General features: G+C 34.0%; 1 protein-coding gene across 1 annotated transcript; it reads left to right on the top strand.

The window, feature by feature from the left end:
• Positions 1 to 8,300: 8,300 nt before the first annotated feature.
• On the top strand, positions 8,301 to 11,667 carry LOC149568437 (endoglucanase 17-like). The gene is made up of 8 exons (XM_089821365.1): positions 8,301 to 8,733; positions 8,943 to 9,149; positions 9,229 to 9,429; positions 10,082 to 10,174; positions 10,254 to 10,415; positions 10,508 to 10,619; positions 10,809 to 10,972; positions 11,186 to 11,667. The coding sequence occupies exons 1-8, from the start codon at positions 8,476 to 8,478 to the stop codon at positions 11,507 to 11,509; spliced, it is 1,521 nt and encodes a 506-aa protein (XP_089677491.1). The 5' UTR covers positions 8,301 to 8,475; the 3' UTR covers positions 11,510 to 11,667.
• Positions 11,668 to 12,545: the final 878 nt, after the last annotated feature.

Here is a 12,545-nt window from a genome sequence, read left to right as displayed (position 1 = left end):
AGTAGTAAGTTTGGTAATCGTACCTTTACCCACATTGGTATCATATTGAATTATTTAGTGGGTGGATTGAAAGATAGATACCAAGGTTTCAAAAAACAAATGTTTAGCTTTCCAACTCTATCGTCTACACATAACTTCTGGTTTTATCTTGCTCATTGCCAAACCCAAGCATAAAAAAGCTTGCATTCTTGAATAGAACTAAACATCAAAAATTTAGAAAATTACTTGACTAATCTAAAATTGAATAATGAGGAGCTATTAGACTGGAGCAACAACCTAATTTTTTTAAAAAAATCTTCATCCATCTTGACTTGATCCTATCAACTAAGGGTTTAGTCCATTTTACATTGATCGCTCCACCTTCTCCATCACATATCTTCTTTGTTTTATTAATTAGTGTATTGTTCTATGGATTACAACCCTTTATACTCGAGAAATTCATACTACCTATGATATTGTCCTTAAGAAATATAATGAGCATCAACCAAAGAATCAAAAGCATTAATAAAACCTATAGAAGCCTCACTATTATAAAACCTTGTAAAATGCCCACACGTCATGCTTTTCTATAGTGGATCATTCTTGTTGGAAGAAATGAAGTAACATAGGTCCAATAGCCAAACAGAGTCATCCCCTATTGTTATGGAGCCTAATCAGACTTAGAGATTCATTCAGTATGGTTTACCCCCAGATTATTTCTACGAGGGTTTGTACCCATAGCATGAGGGTATTTACAAAGGTAATATTTTTATTTTCAAGCCATCCTCTCTCTCATGTGTAGTTATGTTCACATCATAACTCTATATTTTCAAAACATCTAAAATTTGAAATAATATTAGGCTTACTTGAGCCAAGTGATGTTTCTCTACTTATGATTAAGTTCTAATAACTTGAACTTCCCAGTAATATAAATTTTTAAAGAAAACCAATTTAACTTTCATAACCAAATATGGTTGTAGTGCATAGACTAGTCTTAAGCCACGGAGAGTGCCTATTAAATGGTTCTCACTATTATTTATGGTTACAATAGTAAACCTTGATTAAGGATTGGATCCTAGCACCATAAATATTGAACCTCTTATTTCTTATTTTACTAATATGGAGATGTCTTACTAACTCTTCATTTGGCTAAGATAATGTAACATTTTCTTTTCATGAAAGAATATAGAGAGCGGGCACCAAGAGGAGCAGGAGAAAGAGTGGGTTTGAGGGTTTTTGGAGACAAGAGAGAGGAAGATGTCAACGACAAAGAGTGCTCTAGTGTTGGGGTCTTCTTTTCTTCCCCTTTGTTTTGGCTTTGTCAAGTTCAAAACTATTTTCTTGAAGTTGGACACAATGTTTCCTCTTTGTTTGGACCTACTCTATGGTGGGTTGAATATTATAAAACAAGCATTATGCATAACCAACTGGACAAGATTGGGAAGTACTAATGACTCACACAAACATGTCATTATGTATTAACATGAATAAAAATAATTTGACTAATCCATGCACCTATACTCTAAATAAATTAGCAATCCTTCACAACAACAACAACAACAAAAATTTAATGACAAATTATTAGGAAAAAAAGGATGAGTCCCATCTTATTATAATTAGAAAAGGTCCATAATTTTGACTTTAACCTTACTACAAACTTTACTTTATCATTTTCGGTGCTTCTTTACATACACATATCCATACATTCTATATGAAAACCCACTAACTTCTTGTTTAAATGTGTAGCCATGGAGTCAAAGAATAACCAAGAAGTGATTTTTAGACTCATTCTATATATGCACAATAACCATCAACATCAAAATTTTGGGAATTGAAATTTTCAAAAAACAGAAGTGTTTTTTATTCAATATGGCCAAATATGTAATACATATATTTTCCATATTCCAAACAAGGTTATTTTTAAATGCTTCAAATATTTTGCTTCCAAAATAAGCTACTTAAAGAGCATGCCAAAAAATAATATAATTAACTTCATATTTATAATTTAATCCTCCAACTAGATTGCTTTTAAACTTTTATTTTGAAACTATCATAGAATTTTACTTATATGTTCTTTAATTATACCATATTCACAATTATACACATGAAAAATAATATATATACAATTTATAATAATTTACAAATATATTTTTATCAGTATAAACCTTGCACCTCCTTTAGATGCAAGAACTAGTTTATATGAATGATATTATTGTTGTTTACAAAATCTCTTTAAATTGTTAAATATGTGTATTAGGAAACTGAGAAATAAAATTATATCATTGGCCTTTGAATGTAATATTTTAGACATTGGAATATTCATTCACAAATTCTCATGAAATAGATAGTTCTATGGATATCATTTCAAGAGTCCCATAATACTCTGCAAATTTTCCTAGTTTTACTAAGACATTTATGGGTGGAGTTAGGCTCTCTTACTGCATCAAACTATCTTTCTAACTGAATCCATAAATCCAATGAGTTTAATGTTTGCTTGTCTTGGCATAGTGCGCCACAGTGGAGAAATTTATCTGTTTCTCAAAACAGAGAAAGCACCTATCTCTTCCAGTTATAGAGCCAATGAATCTCTCTCAGTTATGCCAACATATCATGCACTTAACTACTCTTTTGGTTCCCGTGCAAGTAGACTAGTTAAGCCTCTTCCATTGCCTGGTAAAGTTTACAGATTAAGAGCTTTTCTGAATAAAAGCTTACAAGTAAATCACATTCTGAAAATACATGTTTATAATTCATCCGGTTACGTGTTTGATGGAAAACAGCAGCCCAATTAAAAGAATGAAAAAGTCTCAAGGGACACGCAGAAAAGTACGAAACAACTTTTTGCAGAAGAAGTCACATGTCTGCGTAGAGCTTATGAGAATGATCGGTGAGAAAGTGAGAGTGAGTAGAAGTAGGTGAGAAAGGACGAGCTTTTTGGTTGGTAAATGTAAGCGTTTTAGTTGTGAGAGGTGATGTTTCAGTCTGCAGGTTGGTGTAATGGCCAGCAACCAATTCGCATTGGATATATATAATTCTTATGAAATTCCAGGGCTCGTTGTGAGCTATATTTTTAGAAATCCATGTTGAGAAAATAAAATTATCACTAGCACTAGCAATTTTGGAAGGTAAAATCAATGTTAATGAGATTTTTTTATAAATATCTAGTGATGCAGAAGTTCGTATGTCGATATGACAGTCTTATTGTGAGAAGAGTATTTATAAATTGATATTTGTGATAAATAATATAAATATGTGTAAAGTCTCGTTATTTATATATAAAAATATAATTATATAAACTTATTATGTCTATATATAAACATATTTTCACTATACTATTATCAATTTTGATTAAACTTTTTATGTGTAGGGTTTAAATTTTCATCAATATTTATTAATTCTTTTTCTTCTAAGAATCAAATAAATATAAAGAAATTACATCATTTCTATCTATTTCCTTGTATATAATGGTGGATATATGCATGAAAATGGAGACGAAATAGTGTTCACTCTACATTTTGGTCTCATGTAAGACATAATGTGGACACATTATAATGCACTCACATTAGAAAGTGGTTGCATTATGGCTTAGTAGTGACAAAATCTAGGATTAGTCAATACTAGGCCAAAATACAAGCATGCTTTGGATAAGGAGTTCTCACCTCACAACTTTATCATCAAGTCAGATTATATATCCCAACTAATACATGTATGTGTGAAATATAACACTAAGTCGCATTATAAATGCGCTTTTCAATTAAAATGTGACCTATATACATTTAGATATATATCATGTGTCTATTAGAAATATTTTTGATAGTGGTTTTAGATTTTTAGGAGTAATAATTCAAATTCTAGGCTTTAGAAAGTCTTTTTTTAATTTTTAGACTTAGTCAAATTTCAATAATCGATATTCTCTAACACTCCCTAATTCACTCTAGTAGTCTCCCTTGAGATCATTGTCTATCTCTTTCAATATCATTCTCCCTTTTCTCTACCCTCTCCACATCACTCTATCTCTCTTCTCTCTTCTCTCTTCTCTTTATATCTCACTCTCTCATGTCTCCCTAAACTCTTCTCTTTCTTAATTCTATAGACATAGCTTTTAGTGTTTAGAAAACTCTTAGCATATCTCTCTCTCTCTCTCTCTCTCTCTCTCTCTCTCTCTCTCTCTCTCTCTCTCTCTCCCTCCCTCCCTCCCTCCCTCTCCCCTTTATATATCTACTCTATCACTTTTCATACTTCTCTTCAAGTCTCACTAGTCTCTCCTTCTCTAACTTTCTATCTTTCTCGCACTCAAAATCTTTCTATCTACCTTTCTCTCCTCTCCTTTCTTAGCTAGCTATTATTATCTATCTCACTCTAGTTTTCTCTTCCTCCAATTATTATATCTTATCATGAATATTTCTCCTTCCCACTTCTACTCTCCATCTATACGTCCTTCCCTCTTTGCTCATCTATATTTCTCTCTTTTTCTCCACATGTCTCTTATGAACACATAAGACAACTAAAGGGAGGTGATTCTATTGTAGAATGAAATATCAAGATTTTAACTATTCCTTATATGAAATAATTTACTTCATACATCATTAAAAATTCACGAAAGAATAAATAGTTCAACAATTGTACAAGTGAAAACCATATTTACATGGAAAATCCAACGAGATAACTCAAAATGTATTAAAAATGAATGATTTATTTTAAGACTTGCTACATAAGGAAGACCACTACTCCCTAAGGGACACACAAAAAAGGTTCATTACCTCATAATAAGATATACATGAAATTTTGAATTACATTTTAAATAACCCTTTAGCTCAAAGCCTCCACCAATCATGTGAGAATGTAGCTGCACTTGGCTCTCTACCTCTATAAACCATTCAACGTCTACTTTTAGTTGCACTATTCTCCACATCCCCGAGATACCTTTTCAATTTATATGATCCTTTCATTAGTATGAATGTTGATGGTAGTCTTATAGGAGAGTATCCTAGTAGTACTAGAGATGTTATTTAGAGGTTGTGTGTTGTATTCATGATAGATTTTGTCATTGATGACAACATACTACTTATTATGTGAAGACTAACATAGCAACAAAAAAAGTTTGGCTTTGTGTGGTTCAAGGAATAAATATCAACTTATACACATTGGGAAAATGTTCTAGAGTATGTTTAGATGATATAGTTAAGAAAGTGTAGGGAAATATGAAGGCTAGGTAGAGTTATGATGGATTTAGTGAAGGTGGCATCTAGACATAGTTTCTAGGAAGTGGGTATTGTTGTTTAGATTATATCTCCTAAGAGAGATGGAATTTGGTCAAGTAGATGTGGATAGAAGTAGAAGACATGTTGAAGATGTAGTGGTTAATTGTATACATTCAAATGAGCAACGAGTGAAGAGTTATGAAGACTATGAGCTAACAGATTGCTTGTAATTATGAAATGATGTAATATTGTAATGTAACATGTAAATGTAATATCTTAAGATGGTCCTATGTTATTATTGTAATTTGAGAAAGCCTCAAGGCTGACTTAATAACTTATTCTAGGATTTCATATAAAGGAAAGATGATATCCTTGGTTGAAATCATTAGTGTGGATATTGTGTAATCAATGAGATATTCTAGTATGAAAACTTACATGCGAATATCTTTTGGATCAAAGAAGTGATTTGTGTAGTTGAAGCATGGTGACCTTACAAGGAATTGTATTTGGCAAAGAATTTTTTTTTGGACAATGCTAATGTACAATTGTATTATGAGAATAGTACCAAGAAGTTGTTTGAACAATGGGTCCTTCTATCTTCCTAAAGAACTCCTAATAGGGTTAGAATCTCCCGATAGGAATTCAATGTCTCCTAACAAGGACTCATGTGTGTACTAAATATATTTCATTGACTCCTAACAGTGTTCATCCTTTCACAAGGAACTTTCATATTAGTACATCTTCTTGTGGGTACCATCCCTACTAGGGTTTTCCCTCTAATCAAGGGTTTCCCTAGTTAACAGATATAGTGTTATTGTGTATGGTTATCTTTTATGGTTGTTGCACCTATTGTTTCAAAAATAATAATCATATTGAGAGTTGTTTCAATTGCATAACTAAACTCAAAGATGACTTTTTAAAATGTACTATGGTAGCACAAGCCCTCTATGCTAGACAACTACAAATTATATTGATAGATTTGATCAAAAAAATGTAGCACTAAAAATATCAACCATCATCATGGAGATGATATAGAGAAATTATATGAATTTTTAACATCATTATCATAGAATAATTTCACACTATTATGCCAAATCGAGATAGTATTATCAAATCTTAAATTGTGAACTCCACTATTATTTGGATATTTTCCAAGATAGTCATGAAAACACCTCCCTTGTGTTTCTACATTACACCAATTTGGTAATATCAAATATCCTTCTAGAATCATTTTCCATCTTAAGAGTGGCAAACATCTCGTGACATATTCGCATCATCATAATGAATCTTTAATTGTCATCTTAATGCTTTAAATCTTCATCTTAACATTTCTAATTTTTATCTTCATATGATATCATTACTAGTAGCACCAAAAAAAACACTTCAACATAACTCAACATCATCTCTATGCACAATTGCATATGAGACATTAGTGACATTACCACACACTAAGTATTGACATCAATAAGAACACAATATGTTGATATTTAACAATGTGCCCTTTTTCATTGATGATAACCCTCATCCAGTAGATCAATTTGTTTCATTCTTTTCTCAACACCATTTGCACACGCTCCTTGTTCGACATTGTAAAATAAATAGAAAAGGTTTTCAAACTTGTTGGTACTTTCTTCCAAATCCATCACACGTGATCCCCCCTTCAATAACACAGCAAACTACCTAGCAAACTACCTACCCCTATGAGAGGTAGCACACATCCATCTAGGAGAAAAGGTTATATCTTGAATTTCTCCCCTTGGATAAATCCATCAACACTAACCATTATCTAAGCAGCACACAAAATAACACATTTTACTATATTCATTAAAATTAGGTGTTGCATAAATGTTACTTCAACACTACACCCTTACATATTGAATCATATTTAGTGTGTTTGCATATCTTGCACATCACCCTTGAATCATATTTAGTGTGTTTGCATATCTTGCACATCACCCTTGAGATGTTTAATTACCAACAAGAAAACCCACAATAGATTCCCTCTATAAAAAACAATAACCTAACTATAAATATAAACATAACCTTTTATTTAACAATAGAAATTAAAAAATGAATCTTCAACACAAAAATCCATATTAACTAAAGATATAATTATGACTGAACGACTAGACCATATTAAAGGAATCCAATCTTAAACTAGTCACAAGTCATTTTAAAGCTAATCAAAGTTTAAATACACATCACAAGGACTAGATTCAATATCAGACCACAACTTCTAAGCTCTGATTACACCAAATAATGAACCGTTATATTATTGACAAAATATTTATAATTTAAATCTTATGAATAATTATCATCACACATCAGTAATCAGAATCTTTAAATAGAAATCTTTTGTTGCATGCACATAATGTTACCACGCGCCGCAACTGAAAGTCAAGATACTTGAACCAAAGTTAAGATCTAACAAGAAACAACAATGATTATAGTTAGTATTCCATTCTTGCAAAAAATCATTTCATCCGAGCTATGAGCAATCAAGAGATGGCGACAGCGGCTAGTAAGAAGGTAGATGTGGGTGGCCTACTATTTCCTTTTAAGTTTTAACCAAGTTAAGAATCTCGTGCTAATGGAGCCTTCAAGCACGGGCACAAAGTTGGAGTAGTTTACGCAGGGGGTCACACACATAATTTTGTTTAATACTAATCCCCATAATTACAATTTGGCCGTAAATCACGAACACATTCAAAATCAGATGAAAACGAATCTCGTTTACGAGCGCCTCTTTTCTCTTTAGCGTGGGATCCATGGGGCCCATTGGCGCACATTTTTCAGCATAGATGTTTGGAATATCCGAAGCCACAAATCCTCTTTGGACCCTGCTTTCAATAAAGCATTCTGCTGATTCCAATTTAGATTGATTTCTCTGGATAAAAAGAGAAAAATGGGCTCTATAATCTTGTTTTCTTTCTAGGTAAGTCAGATAATTCGGACCCACAGATTGGACCAGTTTCAGTCACATCAGAAAATTACCCTGCCCGCATTGGATCTTCTTTTCAGGCAAATCGGCGCCGGATTGACAGCGTCCCCACTTGTGGAGTTTGTCTCTTGAAAATTATGTATTTCTACGGTTTAGTGCCCTTCACGAAAACGCTCCTTAACATGCGGAAATATGGATTACAAATTATTCTTCGCCCCACAATCCACATTCCCATACGCCCATGGCGCCATAATTCTCCATCCTTCATCATTAACTTTATCTTCACCCATTTTTCTATAAATCCCCACATTGTGACTCAGGGATTCCACCACCAATCCATTGTGTCAGGGAAAAATGGGGATTGCAATGGAAAGTGGGAGTTGCATTGTAGTCATAATGTGTTTGGTTTTTGCTATCACAGCAGATGCTAACTATTACAATAATATGCGTTATGTGTATGCCAGGCGAGGCTCTTCTTTGTCTCATAACTACCGAGATGCTCTCACTAAGTCTCTTCTTTTCTTCGAAGGCCAACGCTCCGGGAAACTTCCAGCTGATCAGAGAATGAGATGGCGAGGAGATTCTGGCCTTTCTGATGGGTCTGCTGAGAAGGTACATTCATCTTCTTTGAAAGCTTAAGTATACTAAGTTTTGATAGTTTTGGAGTTTTTGTTCAATAATAATGAAGTGGGTAAGTGGTCTAACACTATGTGGGTTGGGGGACGTTAGACGTTGTCTCTATAGCTCCAGGTGCTCTATTCTTTAAGAAAAAAGTTGTTTTAATGTTCTTATATAGTTTATTGCCATTGTTGTTGTGACAGGTGGATTTGACGGGAGGATATTACGACGCGGGAGACAATGTGAAGTTTGGGCTGCCAATGGCGTTCACCACCACAATGCTGTCGTGGAGTGTTTTGGAGTTTGGAGGACGAATGGGCGACGATCTCCCACATGCGAAGAATGCCATTCGTTGGGCGGCTGATTACTTGCTCAAAGCAACTGCTCACCCAGAGACTATTTATGTACAGGTATTCTAGTGTTAAGTTGAGAATATGTTTTACTTGAATTTCAGTGATAATGTTGTTACTTATTTATAATGGGTTTTAGGTTGGTGACCCAAACTTGGATCATAAATGTTGGGAGAGGCCAGAAGACATGGACACCCCTCGCAGTGTGTACAAAGTGGATGCTCAGAATCCAGGCTCTGATGTTGCCTCTGAAACTGCTGCGGCTCTTGCCGCCGCCTCTATGGTTTTCAAGTCAACAGACCGCCCTTATTCTCAGCTCCTCCTCCAAACTGCGATTCGGGTAACTTTTCATATTCTTAGCTCTCTCATTCTGATGATTGGGTAACTTTTCATATTCTTAGCTCTCTCATTCCGATGATTGATCATTGAATATGATAGAAAATGTTAAATATTACACAATCTTGTCCAAAAATATAAATAGAAAATCAAACTGTTATTAGAATACATTGTTATCTAGAGATTGTATGCTTTCAATATATTTTATCAAATGTACGTTCGTGATGATGAAGTCCAACTAGTTATTCTTCATAATCTTTTGTGCTATTATTTAAGAGATTATATATCTTTTAGATCAATGACATGTTTCATGCCTTTCGATCAAGTTTTTAATCAATATTTTGCGTGTGAGCCACTTTTTAATGATTATATTGAGTGCGATAGGAAACACCATAATACTAGTTTCGTTAAATTAAGAAGAATCTGTGTATTGTGATAGATATGATTACTAAAGCGACTTTTCTTTATACTCTAGAATTATATATATATATAGGTTTTCTTTTTATATTGTTACAACAAACATTATATAGAATACTGTCCATGTAAAAATGTCCCAACAAAATTATATACAGTTGATTTCTAAAGAAACCATCTCAATACTGATTGGTTCTCTTAGTTCTTAACGTGACAATGGGATGGTCTGTGTGGGTGGCCAGGTTTTCGAGTTTGCTGACAAATACAGAGGCGCATATAGTGATTCACTACAGTCTGACGTTTGCCCATTTTATTGCTCTTATTCTGGATACCATGTAAGCATAGCCTGCCATAAACATTCTAAATAGAAAATGAATGGAACATTGCTGATATATATTCACTAAATTTATGAAGGACGAGTTACTTTGGGGAGCAGCATGGTTGCAGAGAGCAACTGCAAATGAATCTTACCTGAACTACATTCAAATAAATGGCCATATTTTGGGTGCTGAGGAAAATGTGAATATATTCAGCTGGGATGATAAACATGCAGGAACTCGAGTCCTCCTAGCAAAGGTAATGAAGCTCAACAAATCTCCCATATTTTGCCAAGCCTTCTCTTCTATTTAATGTATGTACTTACTACTCCTATTTTTTCTAATGTCTAGGCATTTCTGCTGAGAAACGTTCACTCCCTTGAAGAATACAAGGGACATGCGGACAACTTCATCTGCTCTCTCTTGCCGGGATCACCAACTTCACAAACCCAATACACACCAGGTTAAATCTCCACGCTAAATCGCTAAATTCTATCAACAGGGGATTAGAATTTTCAAAAAACAAAAAAAAAATAGCGCTTATTAAATATTTTATACTAAGAAAAAATTGATTGTTAGAAACCAAAACTTACTTATTTTTCCAAGCTTGATTTTTAGCGTGTGGTATTTAAAAGTGGCCCTCTTAGTGCAGGTGGGCTGATATACAAAATGAGTCAAAGCAATTTACAGTACGTGACTTCCACATCTTTCCTTCTCTTCACATATGCGAAGTATTTGAGAGTGTCTAAGCAAGTAGTCCGGTGCGGGAACATTGCAGCAACTCCTGGCAGAATCAGAACTATTGCAAAGAGACAGGTTTTTATATGACCAATGCATTTCTCTAATTCCATTCATTCTTGGGATTAAGTATTTGACATCGTTTTTCCTTTTTTAAATTTTATAATTTCTTCCATTCTTTTGATTAAGTACTTGACATTGTTTTTTATGACCCATATCTCTAAATTTCTTTCATCCTTGGGATTAAGCATTATTTGACAATGTTTGTTTTTTCATTTTATAATACCACAGGTTGACTACATTCTGGGAGACAACCCACTACGAATGTCATACATGGTGGGCTACGGGGCAAAGTTCCCACAACACATTCATCACAGAGGATCTTCATTGCCATCTATTTATCACCATCCCAAAATCATAGCATGCAACGATGGGTTTGAAGCATTGTATAGCAACGCTCCAAACCCAAATACACATGTAGGAGCGATTGTTGGAGGCCCTGACAACAATGACCACTTCTCAGATGAACGGAGTGATTATTCTCAGTCTGAACCAACTACTTACATCAACGCTCCCCTAGTTGGTTCTCTTGCTTATCTAGCTCATCTATCATAGTTGTTCTACTCTATACGTACTATGAGTACCCTCTGCAGACTGTACAATGTAAAAGCTAGTCTCGGGGGTGTTTTTAATGTATTTTCTTATGCTTTTATCTTCCGACTTACCACGAAGAACTAAGAAGAATATAAATGAACTTTTTCGAGCCTTGCAAATTGTGTCCCTATCTTGTGAAACATGCTTTTAGTGGGATCTATGAATAACCTCTTTCCAATAAAAATATGTTTCAATTGAACGTGCTTTGGCCTTTATTCGCGGACGCATGTCAAAAAACTATCCGTCTAAAACACCTCGGATCATACGCCAAAGTTAAAGCAAATTACTATTGCATATTATATTAGAAACACTCTCTTAAAAAGATCATTTGCTAAAATGTCCCACGCGCTTTGATTAATAATTAGGTACACCAACTCAAATAAGATAAAGAATAAAAAAGGTTTCCATATTGTAAACAAAACATAAATTATCATGTTTCCATATATTGTCATATTTCATTAGCTTTGATTTCCATATTTAAAGTCTATAGTAAGTCTCCATCCTTGACATCTCTACATGTGTCATTGATAGGCTTCAATACAAGCATACAAGAAGAATCACTTTGGTCCAAGTTCCACATATATTGTGTAATGATTCCATCACTCTCTAGCATTAGTGCCCAAAGAAATTTCCCATCTCTAGCCTTGCCTTGTGTGAGTGTGGAAACTATCATATTGGTGGTGTTTACCAATTGTAAGATCCCATCCCTATCAAATTTTAAATTGTTCTTCACCATTTGAACTTTTGAATTTTTGTCAATTAAATAAGCACCTTGAGGCTTGCCTACTAATTCCACATGATAAAAAATCAAATCACCAACTTCTTGCGAAACAAGCTTGAACTTCCATAATGAGATGGTTGTCTCTTAAGTCCTAAAAAACATGGTAGAATTCCACTTGAGATCTTGACTAGGCAACATGGTATCCATTGGAGCCTTCGCCTCCCTACTAAATCTCCTTCATCTAATGACTAAGTAAACAACAATTATGAAAGTAAA

The sequence above is a fragment of the Cupressus sempervirens genome, chromosome 3 (assembly GCF_028749045.1).
Source record: "Cupressus sempervirens isolate cs-2001-9-10 chromosome 3, ASM2874904v1, whole genome shotgun sequence".
In the NCBI taxonomy this organism is placed as follows: Eukaryota; Viridiplantae; Streptophyta; class Pinopsida; order Cupressales; family Cupressaceae; genus Cupressus; species Cupressus sempervirens.
The sequence above is the reverse complement of the archived record's forward strand: the minus strand, read 5'-3'. Positions and strand labels throughout refer to the sequence as shown.